The sequence below is a fragment of the Parus major genome, chromosome Z (genome assembly GCF_001522545.3).
Source record: "Parus major isolate Abel chromosome Z, Parus_major1.1, whole genome shotgun sequence".
Taxonomy (NCBI): domain Eukaryota; kingdom Metazoa; phylum Chordata; class Aves; order Passeriformes; family Paridae; genus Parus; species Parus major.
This window is the reverse complement of record NC_031799.1, coordinates 1,223,370-1,245,650: the sequence shown is the minus strand read 5'-3', so window position 1 is coordinate 1,245,650 and position 22,281 is coordinate 1,223,370. Positions and strand designations below refer to the sequence as shown.

At 39.0% G+C, this 22,281-nt stretch overlaps 1 protein-coding gene across 11 annotated transcripts in view; it reads right to left on the bottom strand.

The window, feature by feature from the left end:
• Positions 1-262: 262 nt before the first annotated feature.
• The window catches only part of SMAD2 (SMAD family member 2), a 50,096-nt gene continuing 28,077 nt past the window's right edge, over positions 263-22,281 (bottom strand). For 4 of the 11 annotated variants that reach the window (XM_015614858.2, XM_015614859.3, XM_033520338.1 and 1 more), the window contains 10 exons: positions 16,906-16,995; positions 15,580-15,773; positions 14,967-15,101; positions 11,810-11,884; positions 10,815-10,877; positions 10,169-10,222; positions 8,891-9,103; positions 7,007-7,144; positions 6,704-6,848; positions 263-2,293 (listed from right to left, as the gene is read on the bottom strand). In XM_015614858.2, coding sequence (XP_015470344.1) covers positions 2,170-2,293; positions 6,704-6,848; positions 7,007-7,144; positions 8,891-9,103; positions 10,169-10,222; positions 10,815-10,877; positions 11,810-11,884; positions 14,967-15,101; positions 15,580-15,773; positions 16,906-16,995 — 1,231 coding nt within the window. In that variant the 3' untranslated portion in view covers positions 263-2,169. The other 7 variants (XM_015614863.2, XM_015614860.2, XM_015614861.2 and 4 more) reach the window with 7 other exon arrangements.

Genomic DNA, 22,281 nt, shown 5'->3' with positions numbered 1-22,281 from the left:
TTGATTGTGGCAGGGAAAAACAACTGCTTTAATGAACTCCATCAGGAGTAGGAGGTCTGTAACACCAAACACACAGAGATCCAGAACCTCCACAACAGCTGCTTGGAAAGTGGTACCAAGATCTAAACTCTACCTTTCCACCCACCACAGGCAGAACACTTGTACCATTTAACTGGGTGGATTAGGGCAACTCCTAACCTTCAACAAAAAAAATATAGACAACAATTAATTAAAAAAACCCAAAAAAACAACCAAACAGCCATTGTGAGAATTAAAACTTTTATTAGTGTATTCACATATTAGGCAAATGCAACACGCATGAAGCTTATCTCTTAAATTCACAAGTTCTACCAATACATTAGTCTACTGGTAAAACTAGCACAAACTGGTAACTGCTTTGCCAATTTCTGAAAGGTGTCTGGCCCATTTTCTCAAGGCTTGATTTTTTTGGTATTGCTTCTATGCCCTAGTCATTATGGCATAAAAATATCCATCACTATCATCAATTCAGTCAAGTGATTAAAAGCTGTAACACTGGCCACATTTTTGTTCTCGAAGCTAAGTTATCACTAGCTGTACTTACAAAGTACAGAACTAGTGTAATTGATGAAACAATGGAAAAAAACAGACAAAGGCAATCCTGCTACTGCCACAATAACAAAAGAATGACAGACAGCTAGATCACAAGATTGTTAGTAAGATGTGTATTTTTCAAGTCAGAATAACCCTTCTATACAGTTTCCCAACCCAGCCCCAACCCAGACTTATTTGTAGAATATATTTCAGAATATTTTTAATATGGTGCAGCTGTAGTGTCCAAGGGTTCACAATAACATGCACTGTCATGAAGAACCTGGAAGTCCTCCTTCGCTGGTCATACCTCAGCAACCACTATTCTAGAGGTTTTGCAGAAGCAACTACTTTTAATAACAAGGCCCATTATGACATAATGAATGCGTATGATCTGGTGTGTAAGTAAACTATAAAAGCGACTCAGATAAGAAATTTAAATTCTGTTACTGAAATATGTTAAGAAGCTGCATCTATTTAAAACCTAAACAAAAAGAGTCTAGCTTACCCCAGGAAATGATTTTTCAAGGTATACGGCTCCAAAAACTAAACCCCATTATTTTTAGTGACACATGAAAAAATGAAAAAAATACAGATGATAAGGGGTAACACTTATTCAATGAAAAAAAATACAGATGGTAAGGGGTAAGACTTATTCAATGAAAAAAAAAAAAAATACAGATGTAAGGGGTAAGCCAATAACCTTGTGCACTTAATCAAAAATCCAAAGCCATGGTAAATTCTCAGTCCATGAGAAAAACCACTCATTTCAATGATCCAAGGTACAAAAAAAGTCCCAAATTACATCACTGCCAGTAACACTGCTGGCAACAGATGCATCAACTCAGATGGGTATCAAAAAGTAGACTGCTAGTGTGATGGACACTCAGAATTTGTAATATGAATTCATTTTAGGCCCCATTAAGTATATAAAGTGTCTTAAGACTTCACAGATGAATCTCAAAACATTTCCTTCCCTTCCAATGGAGGGATTTTCTCTTTAAGAACGCAGCAAAAAATTCAGCTTTTCTATAAGGAAAGTCTTTTTATGTTTAGGACAACTTGAAAACCTGCTTATATTAAAAAAATATAAAAGAATAAGGGAGCAAAGTCTTGGAATTTTAAGAGATACCGGCCCCAATCAAAAACCAAAATGGCAGTTTATGGGAACTAAAATGTAGAACAGCACAATACTGTGATATTTGAGATTGTGATACATTATCTGTATATATATATACTTAGCTATTCATGTTATTGATAACCATTAGGACACTCAATTATATACCCAATAAAAAACACCATTAAAGAGTCTTTAGAACTGTCCCTTCTTTCTGAAGAAGGCTTTTCTATACACTAAATTTTCATCTAGTATCAGAGTATAGGAAACAGAATCCACAAGGTGCTTTAACTGATGAGACCTCAAGTGCTGTTTTTTCTTTTCTTTTTTTTTTCTTTTCCATTTTTTTTTTTTATTTTTAAAAAACCTTTTTAGATAGTAAACAGTTCATGGGGACCACACACAAATACTACGACAGACGAGCTGTTATATTAAGTCTGTTGACTGGACTCTATTTTTAGCCCACTGGTGAGAGAGGAGTTTTAGGACATGCTGGAGCAGCGAACTGAAGGGGAGCCCATCTGAGTCAATACTTTGTCCAGCCACTGTAGAGGCCCGTTCAGGTGAAGCTCAATCCAGCAAGGAGTGCTTGTTACCGTCTGCCGCCTAGAAAACAAAGAATAGGGAAAAGTCACTATATTGGGTTGGTGTCACCAGGTTTTGGTAGCAGGGGAGCTTCCGCCAGAAGCCTCCTCCATGTCTGGCAGAGGTATCCCTTTGGCAGCTCCAAAGATGGACGTGATGTTGGTCAAGGCTGGGCCAGCTAGGAATGGTGATGCCTCTGGGATAAAACATTTAAGAAAAAAAAAAAGAGGTTGTTGCCCAGTTTTAATTGTGGCCACAGAAGAGCAGTGTGAGAACATGTGAGAGGGACAACTCTGCAGACACCAAGGGCAGTGGAGAAGGAGGGGCAGGAGCTGCTCCAGGTGCCAGAGCTGAGATTCCCCTGCAGCCCATGGAGGACACAGGGATGCAGAGATGCACCTGCAGCCCCTGGAGGTGCCCACGCTGGAGCAGAGGGATGCCTGAGAGAGGCTGTGATCCCTCTGTGTGGAGAGGGGAACCCATGCTGGAGCAGCCTGTCCTTGAAGGACTGTACCCCATGGAAGAGTGCCCCATGATGCAGAAGTTGATGGGGAATTGTTGCCCATAGGATGGATTCACACTGGAGAAGTTCATGTAAAAGTGTCTCCTGTGACAGGGACCCCCACGATGGAGCAGGGGAAGGACTCCAAGTTCTCTTCCTGAGCAGTGACAGGAACAACATGTGAAGAACTGACCAAGACACACACTCCTACCTCCCCTTGCAGCTGGGGGAGAAGGTAGAGCTGGCAAGACAGGGAGGTGTTTTAATTCTCACTATCTTGCTCTGCTTGTGTTAGCAATAAATTCGTTCAATAACTCTGATCAAGCCTGTTTTTCCCATGATGGTATTAGGTGAGGGTCTCTCACGGTCCTTATCTCATGAACTTTTGCTCTGTTTTCTCTCCCCTGTCCAGCTGTGGAGGGGAGTGAGAACGATCCTCTGGTGGCTGCCTGGAATCCAGCCAGGGTCAACCCACTGCAGCCAGAAAGCAGGTTCAGCTGCCACAAAATTCTGCATCATGTGATTAAATATGTTTCTATCCATATCTAGTACACAGAGATAAAAAATCTGCAACCACTACCATAACTGTTACTGAACTTTTTCCAGGAAAAAAAAAAGCTCCAAAGCACTTCACATATATAAGACACATCAGTAATTATGTTTGTCCATAATACATCAAGGATATTTCACCTTGGAGAATAACAACACAAGTATTTCCTTCAAGTGCCACACCAAGAGCCTTACTTCTAAAAATAAATTCAGTGAAGGTTAAAGTGATGCAGAAGACTTCAGAAGTGAAGGCTGTCCAAGTGATGCAGTGTTCAGACCACAAACAACTGTGTGCCACTGTATCTCAACCTTTCAAGAGTCTGCATGCATAAGTGGATTTGAATTTTGTAGACTACTGAGAAATACGGAATAGCAATCCCTGGCTCTGCACTGTCACCATGGACAAACAGCACAACGTTGATGGTGATCATAAGCTCTGGCTTTTTGGAGCAAATGACATGATAAATGTACAAGGAAATCAGCAGATGTCGTCAGAAACACTATCAAAACATGGTGTGTGGTTATACTGTGCTAAGTGATGGTATCTCAAAGGAACGCCAAACTTTATCTCTGATTTCCTGTAATTTTACACTTCTACATGTGTTTTGAACATGCAACATCCTCACACAAACAACTGAAGTAGAAATCGTGTTCTGCTTCTCTGCTATACTAAGTTGCCTATAATTTTCCACAATAGAAGCCCTTATTTAAACATTATATAGAAAACTTCAGTAAAGCTGAACCATAAAGACAACCATAAAAGCTTCATTCTTTCTCTCATGTACCCTTTGTTTCTGAGACCTGTTGTTCAAAACCCTTCCTTCTCATCTCCAAAGTAAAGAAATCAGTATTGGACAAATCAAACTGCCTGAGAAATCCTATTTCACTGTATCCACTCCAGGCATGGGAGTTTTCCCTGACTAGACTGGCAAGACTCTGGTTGCTAAGCCAGTTTTTCCTAGTAATTCCAGCTGTCCCAAGATTCAAAGGAAGCAGATCAGTCAGACACAAACCTAGCTCCTTCATTTTTACTGTCAGCACTGCAGCCCTTTGCTATAAGGAAATCAGTTTATATAAACAGAGGAACTGGAAAGGCAGAGAGATTAAGACAGTGAAGACTGATTTCAAAAGTTTCACATTTTCTAGGAGCGGACAGCAGCTGGGGTCTGTGTTCTTTCAGCACTCTACCAGTTATATTAGTCCTGAATGCCTATGACAGAACAAAGTGATACAACAGAAAAACAAATCTAAACCACAGGAAATACAGTTCCATTTACTCTTGAATCCACTTCCAAAGAAGGAAGTTCATTGTTCCACCACTGTTAACTCCACTACAGTGTGTTTCACAACACACTTCCTCAAAATTTTACAACCGGTTCTGTTCAACAATCCTCACTTTGCACCAGGCTGGTAAAAATTGACAAAATAGTGACAGTCACTGAGCAACCATCTTAAAGCTAAAATCTTAGCTTCTTCAACCCACAGATTTCCAGTTCAAAGATCACTAATTACCTCTGCTGAACCTTCTTTAGAAGGTGATCCTGGACCATGAATAACATGAACATTTGACTGGTGATCTGAACTTCTACCATGCCAAATTTGGGCCAACAAGTAACAAACCAAAAATCTTTGTTAGGTATTTTGTCTACCAAGCCTATAAAACGTATCACCTTGCCATACCTGCACATTTATGCACATATGCCTAAAATGCAAGTAATGCTTTGCCTTTGCCTAAGCCTGTTCTATGAGAAATGTTTTCTTGGCATAATAATGAAGCACATAATAATGAAGACGTTTTAACAAGAGTGATGGGGTTTACAGTGTTTCCTAGTCCATTTTGACAAGTCAGACTACATTAATTTAAATTCAAGGTTGTGTCATTAGTGCCACCTCTTCTTGCTCTAATCCCAACTGCAGCATATTTACAAGCTTTGTGTATCAGTAATTTATTAGCATCATCTTAAAGAGAGGTGCAAAGAAATTAGTTCAGCATGAGTCAGTAACCAGTTTTTGTGCTATTTTGGCAATGCTACAACTGCAGCTTTTTCAATCCTATGGTCTACAAACAGCTTATAGATCAACCACCAGCATTCTCCCCACTCAGAAGTAACTTTAACAAAAGCCTCCCCACAGTTTTAAATGAGCACTTACACTGCTTACTTCAAGGTGCCTCTACATAATCTGACTGATTAAGCCTTTCTTCTGCTCAGATTTGAATGTTGTATTTAATTATGCCTAAGTGTATACATACTCCTTCAGAGCCAAATCCAATAGCTCTTTAAACCTGAGCCAGATTTTTTCTTGTGTATCTCTTCCTAACAAAGAGGTACCAATTTATTCCATTACTCAAATTTCTCATTAGACTATTACAAAATTGGCTTCATTTAGCTGAGAAACCTCCCCCACATTCTGACACTGCTATTTACATGTATGTATTTCAAGAGTAGGTAAAGGAATCAACCCAAGAGGAGCCTACATATCATTATTCAACTTCACAAATGGTATAGCTTTAAAAAAAATCATTATGTATTGCATTAGGGTATTGACATGTCAGACTTCATTCTTTCAGTGGACAATTTCTAGAGAGGTTTATGAAATTTGTTTAAAACCACAGCACTAGCTCTCCAAAATAATGAAATCTTTAAAACTGCTCAGTTAGAAGTCAATTCCTCCTCTTCTTGAATTTCCATACTACATTGAAAACAGGCATTGTCCTCAACTAAAGCTTTTCATTTGTGTTAATAGAGAACACAATTGGAATCTATTCAAAAGCAGATAGAATGCTATTTTTTCCACTCCAAGAACTGTTTTTAGAAGTTTTACTACATAAACAGAGTCCTCTTACTCTTTCTTCCAAAGCTTTTTCCACTGCCAGTTCCAAAATACTTGCCATCCCTTAGCTCTCCAGCTATTTCATTCTGCAAGATGCACTGCAAATCTCTCCACTGGGTACCATCCTGAACCACAGCCTCAGGAACTCATGCTAGATGCAGAACAGGACAGAGACCAGAATGACTGCAAGTCTAACAAACAGCAAATAATCTCACAGCACCAACTGGAAACTCCAAGATGATGTTGCAGATTTCACCACAACATGCAAGCCAGCAGGGCTGAGCAAGGGAACGGAACTTTGACAACATTCCTTGCTCAACAGTTGGCTTCAATGCAACACTAGGAACAGTTTATGGACTTTGTAACTTAGTAGTTCCATAGCTGAAGGAAAAAAAGGAAAATATGGGTTCAATTTTCAGGAAGAATGTCCACAATAGCAGCAAGAAGTGTGTATGAATGGCTTTCAAGCCAGACAGAAATGGTATACTAGTGAAAGAACAAAAAACTATTAATTCTATATTTAAGAACAAAGGGTTTTCTTTTCTTACCTGTATTCAGCCCCCCATCCTTTAACAAAGCTCATTCTTATGGTACACATTCTAGTAAGCTGATAAACTGCTTCAAAGCCCTGATTCACAGATTGAGCCAGAAGAGCAGCAAATTCTTGGTTATTAAAGATTTTTAGATTGCATCCTATAAAGAAGTCAAAAAAGTACAGTCAGTGAATACACTTGCGTCTGCTACACAGAAGCCTGAATCTATGAAGGTATTACAAAAAAAGGGAAGTAAATGTCATTTAGTGAATACCTCCATTGGGTATTTTCACACGAGACCTTTGGTAGGATACCAACCTGGAGGAATTTTGCACACAGTTGCAGGATGCCAGCCGTATCTTTGATTACAGTTGGGGCTCTGAACGAAGATCGCGCTATCACTCAGGCACTCGGCAAAAACTTCTCCGCCAATGTAATACAGACGCACTCCCCTGCCTGCAGTAAAATCCAAAGGAACTCTTGTTATGGTATGACACAAGCAGATTAGGGAACAAGGGAGTTTATTTTTCAGAGAAGGCCAAGGTTTTTCTTTACAACAGAAACAGAAATCAATTATCTACAGGACCTCACTGCTGTGCTGACAGCTGTAGCAGGAGCAGAACACAATTAAATTGCGTTTTTCTCTCACGAATGCACAATATAGGAAGGAAAAGCAGAATAATATTTGGTCAAAAGTGAAAGAGCCTTTTCCAGCCATATAATGGCTTGTAACCAAATCCAAGCTCAGAAGCAGTGTTCATAAAAACAGAATTATAACTTGTGCCAATATTAAAGCATTGTATGTGAAGCAGCACAGGCCACTATGGTCAAAAGAGAAAACACAAGATCACCACTGCAACACTCTCTGCTTGCATGCACCCACACTATTTCACAACCCACTGCATACCCTGTACTGCTTTAACAAAAACAGTATGACTTCATTTAGCCCTATTAAAAAAAAAAAAATCTGTGAAAAAAACCCTCTATTGTCCACCTTTAAATTGTTATTTTGTTCTTTTCTCTGAGTGGAAAACAAATCTGCGTGGTTTATTTCTAGCAGAAATTAAATAATGTGCACTTTATCTCCCAGAGAGAACTATTTATAATTAACAGCTACTTTATAGGTGATAGTTTCCATTCACCTTTTTTGTGACAAAAATTTTTCTTACAAAATGTGAACTCCTCTATTAAAGAGTAAGGGCTCATGAGATTTTTGTTTTTCCTCATCATTGATCATTTTGAACAGTCAGCAGAGGCACAGCCTGGGTTTCCACACATCTAAAATTTCATCAGACAAGCATTTGGATTTGACATTTGGACTTGGCATAAAAGGAGTTGGTTCTACAGAAGAGGCTTAAATTTCATTGCAAGTGAAAACAACAACCAAAGTATCTTGTAAATGTTGCTAATAAAAGTATCCAGGAAAAAAAAAAACCAACAAAGAAGGTAGTTTACTGAAGAACCCAAAGTCAGACACTGCATTGTGGACAACAATATTCTTGACTAATCACTACAAAGACAATCTTAATCACACCAAAACAATGGGATCTCAATAGCAACTTTTCCCATTTTGGAAAAGAATTCAGAATTTCATCCTATCAAGGTCCATTCTGCATTTTTATTAACTACAGTAAATTAAGCAAGATGGGAATATTTTGCAAATAAAGCTTGAATTTCAATTACAAGCAACTTTGAATATAAATGCTGCCCAGGGCAGAGTGGCCCACTGAGGAGCCTGGGGGCCATGAACCTGTCCCCTAGGATGCATTTGTGCACAAATTTGGTCCATAATTTTCCATAAGGCAAGAACAGCAATGTGAGCTACAGGACTGCCACACAGTAGAGTGGCTCCTCCTGTGCTGCCCTCAGTGCAACAGCTGTGTGACTGCAGCTGGCACCAGCTCTGGGGCTACTGAGTGAGGAAAGGCAGCTCCTTTCAGCTCATCACTACATCTCCTCCCAGTTCAAGCTAGTGGCAGAGGCTGCTACATTTCTCCCTAATTTCAGAAGGAGTAACTCTGTGTCTTTCCACTTCTGTTCTCAGCCAGAGAGACCAAACAATCCATGACAAGCCCTGAGAGATAGGGCTGATGGCTGGCTGCACAAAGGTGAAAGGAACCCAATACACATCCTACCTAGGTCATTCCAGATAATTTAACCAACAAAATGAAATTAAATAGTTAAAAGATCAGAGATCTTTACCTATATGTCGCCTTGTCATTTCCACTGTAGCATTTCTGTTTACATTGGAAAGCAGACCTAGACAAAATCGCTCTGAATTTGATGGATCTGTAAAGCCATCTACAGTCAGGGAAGGCTGAGACGCATGGAAGGTTTCTCCCACTCTTTGATTCAATTCATAATATGCTATTGAACACCAAAACGCAGGCTCCGAGTAAGTAACTGGTTGCAAGTCTAAAAAAAAATTTTAAAAACCAAGCTTAACACAAATTTTGAGGCTGAAAGTAGATCGATCTACTCTGCTATTTGTCTCTCCTAGAAATGACAGCAGTAGTCTCCTCAGAGTACTCACACTATATTTTGCTTGCTGTCCTTTTTACCTACTTCAGTAAACAGAATGGAATTCAATCTTCCACACAAGGGAAGGAGGAGGGGAAGAAAGGGTGATCTAATCTGACCACAGCTCATTTAGTTCAGTACTTGCATTTTGCTCGGCAAAATGATTAAGCTAATGGTGCTCTGAGCACCAGACTTTGAGACATTCCTGTTGCCTTTTCTGTAGCTTGCAAGCATATTGGCAGCATTAAAGAAAACATTAAACTATCAAACACTGAACAACAAAATGAAAAAAAAAATAATACAAAAAACCACATTCTCTTGTATTATACTGTCTCTTTAGATAAAAGATAGTTCTAGGCTACTTTATTGTCCCTTACTAAAGTATCTTCCCTGTGTATCCTCAGGTTTTTACTTCATTGCTTCCCCTTTTTACCTACCCTAATTACTTACTCAGCGTTCTGCATTTTCCTGTCACATCCTGTCACCATTCCTTAAACAAACCCATGGCAATCTGATCTTCCTGAGGCACTTACACAGACACACAGCAATAGCACTGGATCAAAGCAGGTGGGCTACTAATGTGGGAGCAACAACTGTGCTGTGATTACAGGTGAAACAGTACATGAGAAGAGCAGCAGAACACACACACAAGGAAGACAGCAAGTCTGGGCAGCATTACAGACAGGCAAACATCTTTTAAACTATTCATTTTATAAATGCTATTCCTGCACACACAAATATATCACTCTCCTTGCTACAAGCTCAACAAGTACAGAAATACAGTAATTGTTAACAAGTGATTAACCCAGCCCCATTACATTTAACACCAGGAAGCCAACCCAACAGTCACCTCTTAATATAGCTCTTAATTTCTTATAGTGCATTTTCACTTTTAAAGTAATTACATATAATGAAGAGTCACTACAAATGAAGAAATAATTGTAAGTATTTCCAGCTTACCCAGGCTATGATTAACTGGAGAGAGAGTACTAGGAGACAGCTCTGCTGGAGATCCTGTTGAAGCAAGACAGACAGGTTTCAGAGCAAATGGTTTTTGTTATTTCAGATCAGTAAGCGTAACCATTATCTAAATCAGGTTTACACTGAAGTTTTTCAGAGTAAGAAACCTCAGTTTTCTGGAATATCACACACTTACTCTGAATTATGATTTCATTCAATTTTCCAGACTTCTGGATACCCACCCCTCCTTGTAAAGATTCAATTAACTTAGCGTTGTATTTGGCAGACCTCTGCCACTTCGTGCACACTCTCAACGTTATTTATGCACTTCTCCAGTGAGAAGGTAGTGACTTCCCAAATTCACTAAAAAAGCAGATAAGAAAGAGTGGATAAGACAAGCAAACACATTGTCTTTGGTTCTCAAAGGAAAACTTTTATCTTGGAAAAAACCTTCCAGTATCTGAAGGGAGCCTTCAAGAAAGTTGGAAAGGGACTGTTTACAAGAGCAGGTAGTGAGAGGACAAGAGGGAAAGGCTTCAAACTGAAAGAGGAGAGATTTAGATTAGATATTGGGAAAAAAATCTTTATGTTGAGGATGGTGAGGCCCTGGCACAGGTTTCCCAGAGAAGCTGTGGCTGCTCCATACCTGGAAGTGTCCAAGGCCAGGCTGGACAGTGCGGGGAGCAACCTGGGGTAGTGGAAGGTGTCCCTGGTGGAAAGAGACGGTCTCTAAGGTCCCTTTTATCCCAAACCATTCTATAATTTATGATTCTATGATCGCCAGAAAAGAGCAAGCTAGATTTCCTCATTTGAGGAAGTATCTTTCCCAGAAGGAGGAATTTAAAAACTCAGAAAAACATGAACCCTCCAACAGTTTGCACACAAGGTGGCAAAATACAGAAAGGCTTTCACAGAAACATTCCTACAGTGACTGCTGATGTCAGGCTGTTTTAATTAAGGTATTTATTGTCACACAGTGAGAAAATATTGAGGTTCTTACAGAAACTGGTGCAGCTGATTACAACTTACTGAAAATGGTTGCTAACATTAGCTAACCAAGCACACTTAAGGCTGCCAACACACAGCAGGAGGTTCTTGGCCAGCACATTAACCATGCTTTGTCCAAATCTAAGGTCAACCACATTATCTAGAAACCCTTACATAAAAGGGCAGAAATGCTGCTACCTTTGCCACAAAGTCTTCCACACAAGAATTAATTGAAATATGGCAGAAGTGGTAAGTTTGTCAGAGTTAGAGACAGGTTCTCAGAACACAGATTGTCTGTAACTTGTTAAGGCCAACAGACATTGTGCTTCAATGAACCCGTTTACTGGGTAATGGTTGAAAGCAATTAGCTATTAAAATCTATTTTAAGGGTTTCTGGTGAAGTCTTAATTAGACTTGCATACTTCTGTTACAGAACAAACGTAATATACTTAATATGTCACAGAATGTTTTAAAAGCATTTCCCTGGCAAAAATTGTTTTGTTCATTAAAGACTGAAAGTGGTATTTTAGGCAGAAAACACCATGTTTTAAAGAGGAAAACTGCCACCATCTTTTGGGCTCAATTCATGCTTCTATGCAGAGGTATCACAGCTAGTAATACAAAACCTTGAAAGTAATGAAAAATAAATGCTACCTGTATCCATGCTTTGGTTCAGCTGCTGGTCACTTGTTTCTCCATCTTCACTGATATATCCTGGAGGAGGTGTTTCTATAAAAAAAAAAAAGAAAAATCCACTGATTTGTGAAATGACTAGGGAGCCTGCTCTAAGATCTAATTCTTGTGCATTTTGTCATGACATCTTCATGAGCTCTGTAACACCTGAACACTGAATCTGAATGTCATTTTGCTGTCCCTTTTTCCTTCAAGTAGGACTTCAAATATGTTACCTGCCTTATTGCTACGTATCTTCTTTTGTATGTCAGTCAATTGCTCAAATATGTTATATAAATACCAGAATCCTTGTTTGTTCAATTTAAGACAAGATGCTGTCACTACAATGAGTAACAATTTTGCAATTGTGATCAACAGCTTTCATATTTAGTAGAATTACAAATGAAAAAAACCATCTGCTGATTTCCACCAAAAAAAAATGTGAGCTGTCTTTATGTAGGATAACCATCAGGTCAAATACCCTCCCACACCTTACTGAAGTTGTTAGATTTAAAGGTTGTTTTTCAGCTCAGTGCCCAAATACATATTTCTTCAATACACAACGGTTGATTTGACTCATTTATAACTATATTAACTTAGAACACTGCACAAGTTCTATTATAATTACTACTAACACATCTAAGCTCTATTAAAACTATAATCTATTCTTTTAACTAGCTTTCTTTAATGACAGAGTTTCACAGACCAAAGTAAATTCAGTACCAACTTTGAAGCGTTCTGATACCAGAAACTGTGTCGAATTCCTCAGAAATATCTTCAAAACACAGGAGTGTATGCATGTTCCTCTTCTCCATTCAAAATGTTCTTTTGTAATCCAGATAACGAGTTAAACAACTGCCTTTCAGGAAATAATTTTCTTTGAACTGGGCATATGTCTTTTCCTACATATTAAAGGCAAAACCTGTGTTTTTTTTAGTGAAGGTGTTTGAAGCTAACTATCTCTACAATCACCTTAGATTTGTCTCTGAAACTTCCAGGGGTTAAACACCTTTAATTACATTATTACCAAATAGCAGAAATTTAAAGATAAAGCTTTTTGACTTAAGAAATAAAATTATAACAAGCATCATGTCTGAGATGTACTGCAATATTGTGAGATCAGAGGAAAACCAGTGAGAGGAAACTAGATTAAGTCAGTTGATTAAATTAAAATGAACTGGGAGAATTTTATCTTTGATTCATTCTGTGTGCTAAATATAGATGTGACAGAATTCAAGTGAGAATTTAAAAGGACGATTAAGGGAAATCTTCACTAGTAAGAAATAAGATAACAAAAATCATACCCATTTTGAAAATTTTTACAGCATCCATTGCAATAAAGGGAACTCCACCCTTCTCCAAATCCTTAGCTATAGTTAAGCCCACAGCTGTGGCAAAATGTCTGTACACACTTCCAATCCAACCCATGACTCCTGTTTCCAGTTGCTAATCTAGGCTCTTTGGCACAAATTATTTTCCATGTCTAGTCTCTGCCTGAACAGAGAAAATTTACTCCACCTAGTACTGTTAATAGTTTAGGGTCAGAGGTTGAGCACCACACAGCTGGAAATGAACATTCAGGTGAGGCACTAAAAATTGGTAGTAGAGCTTGAGTGCTGCCAGAAGTGTGGGCGATGCAGTTCAGCCCATCCAGAACCTGAACTGGAACACGCAGCTCCCAAAGGCCACCCGGCACCTTCATGACCACCAAGCTCTCTTTCAGATCAAGTACTGAGGCAGGACTGAGGTATAAAGCTTCCAAATGTGAGCCTGCCCTACCACTGAAGAAAATGGTTCTCAGATGAAGGCTCTCTCAAGGCACACAAGGCTTATCAGAACCCAAACAAGCATTCCAGATTAAGCCAGCAAGGTCTAATAAATTAAGATATCACGATATGAGCACAGGAGGACGCTGTTAGTGACAAAGAGGAGGAGGTGTGGTAACCTGCATAAACATTTGAAGATCATGTGAATTCCTAAAATCACCTTGAGCAAACTTCCTGCAAATAACTAGTTTAGCTCATTTCCACAGCACTGGATTTGGAGAAGGTGGTTTTCCAGTAAGCTATTTGCAAATGTTATCAAAAGCCCTCAGTGTGAGTCAAGAAAGTATACACAAGTTAAGAAAGCAACACCAACTTCTAGCGCCTTAAACTGCTCTATAAATGTGGCAACAGATGTGGCTAAAATTAAAAAGAAAGGTTAAATTAATTGATTGTTTAATGCCATTTCCATTCTTGGATATATTTAAAGAAATCACAAGCAACATTCTGCTTAAGACCTGTAGGTACAATTTGTACATTGCACATATTGGAGTTTTGGGGCAGTCATCTCATTCTGTCAGAGACTCCAGATGTGAATTTTCAGCTTGTTTGTAACATGAATGCATTAAACATTTATGAGCAAACCTCAGCTTTACTTGGTTTTACACTCCAGGCGACTTCCTGAAGAGATAGGAAACAGGAAGTTGGGGCAGAAAAAAAAAGGTCACTGATTTTATATTTCAATGAGGGTAACAGGGTATTGGGTGCAGCAGATTAGCATTGTTGTTTGCTCTGTGGTGGAAAAAAAGGGGCAAAGAGGGGGAGGAGAAATTCTTTAACAGTTCAATATTGTTAAGTTGTTCTTTCATACTAAAAAGACAAAACAATAGGCATACAATAGTAACAAAAAGCTAAAGCAGACCACTGTTGAGGTGAACTACAGATCAAGACACTTTAAGTCACTTCTTTGCAACTTAAAATTTTTTCTCCACATATTACATACTATGAGATTGAGCATAAGTTTATTACTCAACCTCCAATGCACAGCATTTGGCAACCCCTGTATGTTTGTGAAAGAGGATTAAGGCATAAGGTGAAGATCTACTTTGCACTTATTAGCATTCTGAATCTCAAATAAGCTACTGAAACCAAGAAAGCTATTGTGAAATGACAGCAGTATGGTTTCATGCATAATCATGTTCTGCAAACAACAATGTTTAGGTATTTCCACTGGAATTAATACACAAAATCAACTAAATCTAATTTGGTGGTGAATAGTTCAATTAATTTGATCACTTACAAGGATGAAATGACCATCTTTGTTCCAGTGGTACAGTGTCAGAACACGCTGTCTACAGTGGGAGTTAAGAAAATACCTGGTATGTAATTGCTCTGTGGTTCAATCCCAGCTGGAAAGTTAGTGTTCTCAGGAATGGAATGGGTATAGTCATCCAGAGGTGGCAGCTCCGTTAGGATCTCAGTGTGCCGCGGCACAAGCACGGGAGGCAAGACTGGAAAGGCAAAATTCAAAAATCATTGGTAATCAAAATACAAGAGTATGTGAGCTGAAATTGAAAAAATAAATCTAAAACATCTATAAGTTTCTTCAGATGTTTTGAAATCTTCTGAAACTTAGCACTGCTAATAATACATTTGCACAGCTAGTTACTGGAAGAGATGGGATTCCTGAGGTGCTTTAAGTAAGACTATTCCACATCAGGAAAGGTAAATCAATTTTTTTGTCTTATTCAATCTGAATTGCACCTGGCCAACTGGCAACTGCTAGCAGTCCTGTAAGTGTTTATAAACACATTTGTAAAGATCTTTCAGTGTCTTTACTATTAAAAACTTTCAGGAATATGATCTCAAAAAGAATCTTCTACTTCTATCAAGAGAGGACATCACTTTTCTCTTATTTTTCATTTAAAACATTATGCTGAAAAAACACAAACAGATGCTGTCACAGAAAGTCAGAAGCAGTTCTCCTACCTGGTGTCTCCACTCTCTGGTAGTGGTAAGGGTTTACACATACTTCATCCTTTTTAAGATTAAAAGCATATTCACAGTTTTCAATTGCCTTAAGTTCATGGTGGCTGTGAAGGTCTGGCCAGCGCCAGAGGCGGCAGTAAATGACATGTGGCAGTCCCTTGCGGTGAGACACCTGCAGACGGCCATCGAGAGATCTGCAGGGGAAAGACGTTGAGAAGCATTTACAGACTGCCTCGATCACTCCAGAAACAGAGTACACACACGGGCAGCTCATTCTCAGCATTCAGTGCGTTGACTCTGCTAGTGACATTTATACTCTAGTTAAAAGGCTTCAAATGCAATGAAAATGATCGTATCAAGCAATGTCAACTCATTTTTGAACTGCTCAAATTAATGCCAGTGAATTTAGAGTTCATTAAAAGCCACTTACATCCAACCAAGTATTTAGAATGATTGCTTCATATAATTTTTTTTTAAATGCAGAAGACAGTTGTTAAAAATAAAATCACACACTTAAATGGTCCCTTCCACTGCTAAAGGCACCTCAAGGCTTTGCTGTGGCATGGATGCTTTATGGTTTTAAGCATAAGAACTCCCACAGGACTGCAAATAAGCCTATAAGCAGTCAGCTGCCCAAGTGATCCACATGGCAGTATAACTGCAATGCAAAAAACATGAATGCACATCTTGTAAGGGCTCTACAGTTTATCTTCTTCACTTCATCTGCCTTGCTACCAGCTGAAAATGTTTTGCTAGTTTTAAGACAGACTGCATATGCTTACACAAATGCAGATGTTTATGATTGTTATGGGATGGGAGACAAACCTCAATACACAAATCAAGTAATGTGACATGAAAAAATAAAGACCCTGTTTAGAATTTGCCCACCATTAACTACTGAAGAATTTACAAACAATTCTTTAGTAGCTCATATCAGAGCCAATTAGCATGATTTAACTGAAAGCTTGTGGCATACAAAGCAGTTTAAACACTTTGCAAAATCAGGTCTAAAGAATTACGTTTTCCAACTTTATTAATATAAATACCAAATCACATTAGAGCTTGCATTTAACAAGTCTTCCCATTCTTTCAATAGCACTGGCATGAAAAACGAATAACTGTAGAATTAAGAGTTTCATTGGTCAAAACATCAGCTGTGAACACACTGATTTCTACAGTGGCAAGGAAAAACTTCAAAATGCTGTACTATGAGAGGCCTAGGAATCATTGTAGTCTATTTTATAGCTAAAGCATCCCATTACAGACCCTCCAAAGCCAATCCCTCCCACAAGATTTTTATGATGCGAGAGAGGGCAGAATATTCACCTGGTTTGTTCAGAGAAGCTGTAAAGGCCTGTTGTATCCCACTGATCTATCGTGTTTGGTGTACTCAGTCCCCAAATTTCAGAGCAAGTGCTGTGCATAAATTGAAAACAAAAACAAAAAATTGATATGAATATGGAACATGGTTATTCAAAACACCATGATGTCAAACATGGAAAAATGTACAGAATACTTCCTTTCACATAGAAGATAGAGCACTGTTAGACTGGCATTTAAACTGACATCTCATGCTATATTTTCTATATGAAGGAGGCTATCAAAATGGAACAAGTGATTCAAGGTAAATGATAAATGTTTTTAAAGGTGAACAAGTTCTCAGGTTTTCAGTACTTGATACAGTTGCAATGTTCCTTAAAACAGGCAAAACTTCCTCAGCCTAGTTCTTTACAAAATTCAATTTTAAAAGGTATTTTCTGGGTTGGGTTTGGTGTTTTTTTTGTTTTTGTTTGTTTCTAAACATAAACTGCCCTAAGACTTCAAAAGCCATGTACATCCAAAACCAAACATCACAATCTAAAGTTCAAGTACCACCACTACAGCATTAATCTCATTTTCCATGCACACACTAATTTTCTACTATTCCAAAAACCAGAAATTTAAACTCTGAAGAAAAACACATTATAGCAGATATTTAACTATTTTTTGTACTCTCCTTGATTAAACAGCTAAATATTCTTTCACACAAATATGCAAAACAGAATGTACAGTGTAGTACCTTAAGATTCAACTATCACGTAACAACTTCAATTGCTAAATCAAGCAGGGGAAAAGGAAAGACGTCTAAGCCTTTAACAAACTGGTTCAAGGAACGGATCACAATGGGAAAGATAAAGCTACATTCAGTCATAGACACAAGCTTAAGCAGAGGCAGATTTAAATAAAGCAAGAAAACCGCATAGGATTGTGAACAGGCAGACTTTCAGAAGCATAAATGAAGCTCAGTTCTATAACATACTTGCTCAGTGACCACTAAACAGAATAGTGAAAACAGACAATTTATTTTATATAAGTAACATAGAACTAAACCTTGCACCTCAGAAATGAAGAGAATTTGGTTCACAAGCAACTTGAATCTCTGCTTCCTAATTATGCAGCCTGAAGTTTGGCTGGCTGCTACATTGCCTTTAAAATTAACAGCCTCTGAAAAGTTGCAGCAGGAAGAATCAAAGGTCACCAAACTTCTGATTTTAAATATAAGTGTTGACTGAATTTTAAATTACCAAGTTTAGCCAATAGACTCAAGTTTGGATTGAGTGCTTAAGAAAAGTGAGGTTGCTGTTTTTATTTCTTCTCATTACACGGGAAAAATTCATTAGTGTTACAAAACAAAAGAGCAGACAGCACATCACTGGACTTGAAACCACTTTCAGGACTGACAACCACCTCAATTCCACATTGACTTTTTAATAAAACCTAAGTGTTGGCAGCTGGTGAAGGCAATGAATGGGTCTTGCTTCCTTCTTGCCTCTACCACACCTCAATTCTAATGCCATCCCAGTGAGGCTGAAATGTGCATGCATGTGAGAAGCAACCCAAACCAATAAACCCAGTCTGACCTGAGAACCAACATGGCTGAAAATACATGTTTCAAATTACTTTTCAGTCAAATCACTTCCATTCACTGTAGCTATATGAACACTACAAAGAAGGAGTATGTAACTGTGGGTGGAAATGACTTGCTTTTATCACAAATAAATATATTAAATAAAATAAGGCCTTTTGATTTATTACTGATTATAGGTACAAGTAAAATCTTGTACTAGATGACTTTGCCTAGTAGAGAGCAGCAGAGAGTCAGAGATGAAGGCCCATTCTATGGCACAGATCCTGCTCTTCAGAAAAGCCAACCATCCTGAACAAGCTGCATCCACATTAGACTCAAGCAGCATCACAGCTCTCCAGAAGGAGTGGGCAAAGAGGGATCCTGCCCACGGCTGCATCAGCAGGGCCTGCAGCCTCTCTCTTCCACATTCCTAAGATGTGGTCAGAACTGTGGGCTGCCAGAAGCTTCGCAATGATTGAAGTAGTTGCCCTGAAGACACACGGGCAGCCTGTGGGACACCAGGGAGCATCTCTGCTTTGTACTGTGTCCTTAAATACACACCACGACTGCTCGTAAGATAGAGCATCCTGTACATGCAATTAGAAGAAGAATCAGCAGACACAAAGCCTGCTGCATATTAATTGACACAGTGAGCTCTGACAGCTCACTACCTTTGAGCACTGGATCCTTCATACAAAGCAGTGCTCCAAAGCTGATGCTGTCACACAGATTACACATTCCCAAAATCATGGGGTGCATCACTGGTGGAAGCATGACATGCCATGCATTTGGTTCACAAGGCTTTTGATACAGCACATGCAAAAGTAATATTTCATAGCCCTTAACAAAACAAGATGAGCATGAACAGTACTTTATATTGCTAACCTCTTCTCTCTATAAATATTCAAAGCTGACAGCATATTCCACAACCTACAGAAAGACAAACAGTATCCTGAAGCGGACTGTGTGACAGAGCCACAGCTTGGAATGAAGCTCAAAGCACCATGGAGGGTGGCCAGCCAAGGCCAGGAGGCACAGGAAAGTCATCAGTCAAAGCAGCAAAACTGCTCCAAAGTCATTGGTTTACATGACACGCTATCTTCTGGGATGCATATCTCCTTAGAGCTGGGATTAGTATTAGTGTTTTATTGTTTCATCTACATCATGACTATACTTAAACTCCAATAATGCACAATCAAACACAGAAGAAAGAGCCTGCAGGAAATTATTCCATATGAGCAGTGAAGTCAGCTCAACAAAGCTTTTACTGTTTGCTGGTAGAAACGTCTGAAGAAATAAAGAGGTTTCTCTACTTCCTGCTGACATAAAAGATCCATTGCCTACAAGGTGCAAGACCGTCCCCTCCCCACGTCACCCAACCAATAAATCAAGACTCTTAAAATTCACACACACGCACACCAGATCAAAACTAAATTCCTCAGAACCCTAAAATCCACACTTCATACACAGTACTTCCATGAAAGACCACAGTATGTTCATTCATACACAAGTCATCACCTGACAGAGGGCAGGCATGTCTACTCATCCCTGAAAGGTGGTGCTAAAAGGTGACTGAATTCTGAAATATGTTTTAACCAGCACTAAAACCAGCTGAAAGTAAGACAGGAGGTACAGATTTTTAGTAGTGCAAAAATACTGCCTCATAATAAACAGGAATCACTCACTCCTAAATCTACCTTTCTTGAGGCATCCAAAATCCTGTGTGATGCAAAGAGTCCCTTCCATGCCTTAGTTCATAAAGATTTCAGGAGAATAAAGTACTACCATCTGTACTCTTAAGTGAAGCCTTGTCTGGACATATTCCCAGGCCCTGGAACACGATCACGTATGCTAGAAAGCAGCTAGGACATTCCCCAGCACCAGGCTGTGCCAATTACTGTTCTCCCACACAATTCCCAGGTTTGTGAGTCTTGCAGCACTGGGACCCGCTCACACTGGACAATTCAGATGCAGCTCCACTGCTCTGCTAACTAAGGCTTGAAGAGAATGGACAAAGCAGTCCTGAGCCAGTTGGACAGTGCCTGGGAATGTTCCCAGGCACGTTTAATTTATTAGGAGGGAGGCAGCCAAAATGTATCACCGTTTCACCTTCGGTAACCACTCAAGCTGAAGCCTGCAAGCCTGGAAACACACTTCAGGCTTTGTATTTTACCAAACAAGGGGGTCTGGTTTTGAACTCGCTGTACACTGTTATCACTGGTAAGCCACCATCATTTTCAAAATGTAATTTGTCTTCCATGTTGCTGTATCTAAATCTTTTCTGTGCAGACTGTTCAAATATACTCCAAAACACAAGTTCAAAGCTAATGTACTTCCTCTCTCCTGGATGCTTTCATTCCAAAGAGTATTTTCACTGCTGTTCTCTAAACAATTTGTTGACAGAAAGAAGTCAACATGTGGTCAACAATACAAAAGCCAGTTTTTTATCTTTTCAACACTTTCCAACAGTAGCTCCCAACAGCAAATCACCATGGCCTTTAACACTCCATGCTTGAAGAGCAGATTGTTACTTCTGCAGATCCCACAAGTAAGTGAATTTATTGTAAGGAACTCCAGGGATATAAAGCACCAATTTGGCGTAGTTTCCTGGGTGATGTGGAGATCTAAAAAGAGAAAACTATTTCCTAGTGAAAGGAGAAAAGCTGAAAAACTATTTGCAAGGACTAAGAACTGCTCTTTAAGACCCAGGTACTTTGAGGGAAAAGTCCAAATCTAGTAGGTATGTGGTTAAGCTGCTACACACTAAACTTGAAACAGCTGGGGTTTGGGAATCTTTAGGACTGACCAGAGGAATGATATGATAAAGAAAGGATCAGACAAGTTTATACATGGTGGAATCAAAGTCAGAATCTTTCCCTGAATGGAAAGGGTTGTAAGAGCTGGTGTTTAAACTTTTTTATCTGCTTATGAGGAGCATCATCTCATATGATACTGTGCATTTCTGGCAAGAAGACTCTTTAATGTGGCTATCAGCATGCAACAGTACACAGTATGCCTTCACTTCTTCCATTTCATCATTTCCTTTAACAGGAAAATCTGAGTTCCAAAAAACCTGTACTCTGGGCAAGAAATTACCTACACAGCAATGAGCTGTAGCAAGGCTTCACAATTTTCAGCCAAAACGCCAAAACTAACTGTCTTTATTCAGTAAGACAGAAAACACTGACATACACAAGAAAAATATGGACACAAGAAAACCCCAACTACTGAAGATAATCTGAAAGTATTTGTATTGCCTTATCTGCATGGCACAGATGATGTTCCCAGCCATTACTCCACTACCTTAGTGGAACAACAGCTAACTGTAAGTCTGCTACAAGAACTGGACTATCAAGTCCTGGAAATGCAGATCAATTATTGATCTGCCCATGACAAGTGAACATGGACAAAGCACAGTTTGTGCTACACTCATAAGTAAGCAATAAAATTGCTTTAATGTAGTATATTTCTACCAGAGGAATAATGTCCCTATCAAAATCTATAACAAAAAAAAAACCAACTTATTTATTTGAAATGAAATAGTTTAATGAAATAGTTTAAAGAAATACTGATCCTCCTGAGTCCAAAAATACACATGGATCTTCAGTTCCATCAACTGGAACACATCGCCCAAAACAAAGTTCTTGTATTTGATCTGATTAGGTGGTAAAGGACACTCTCCTAAAGTGCAGGAGAACACTGAACAGGATAAGGTGACCTGTGACAGCACAACCTCATCTCAGTGAATACAGAAAGACATTTGCATCTTGGCTTGCGGCTGCAGTAATTCTAAACTCGAAACATCAGCAGTTGGA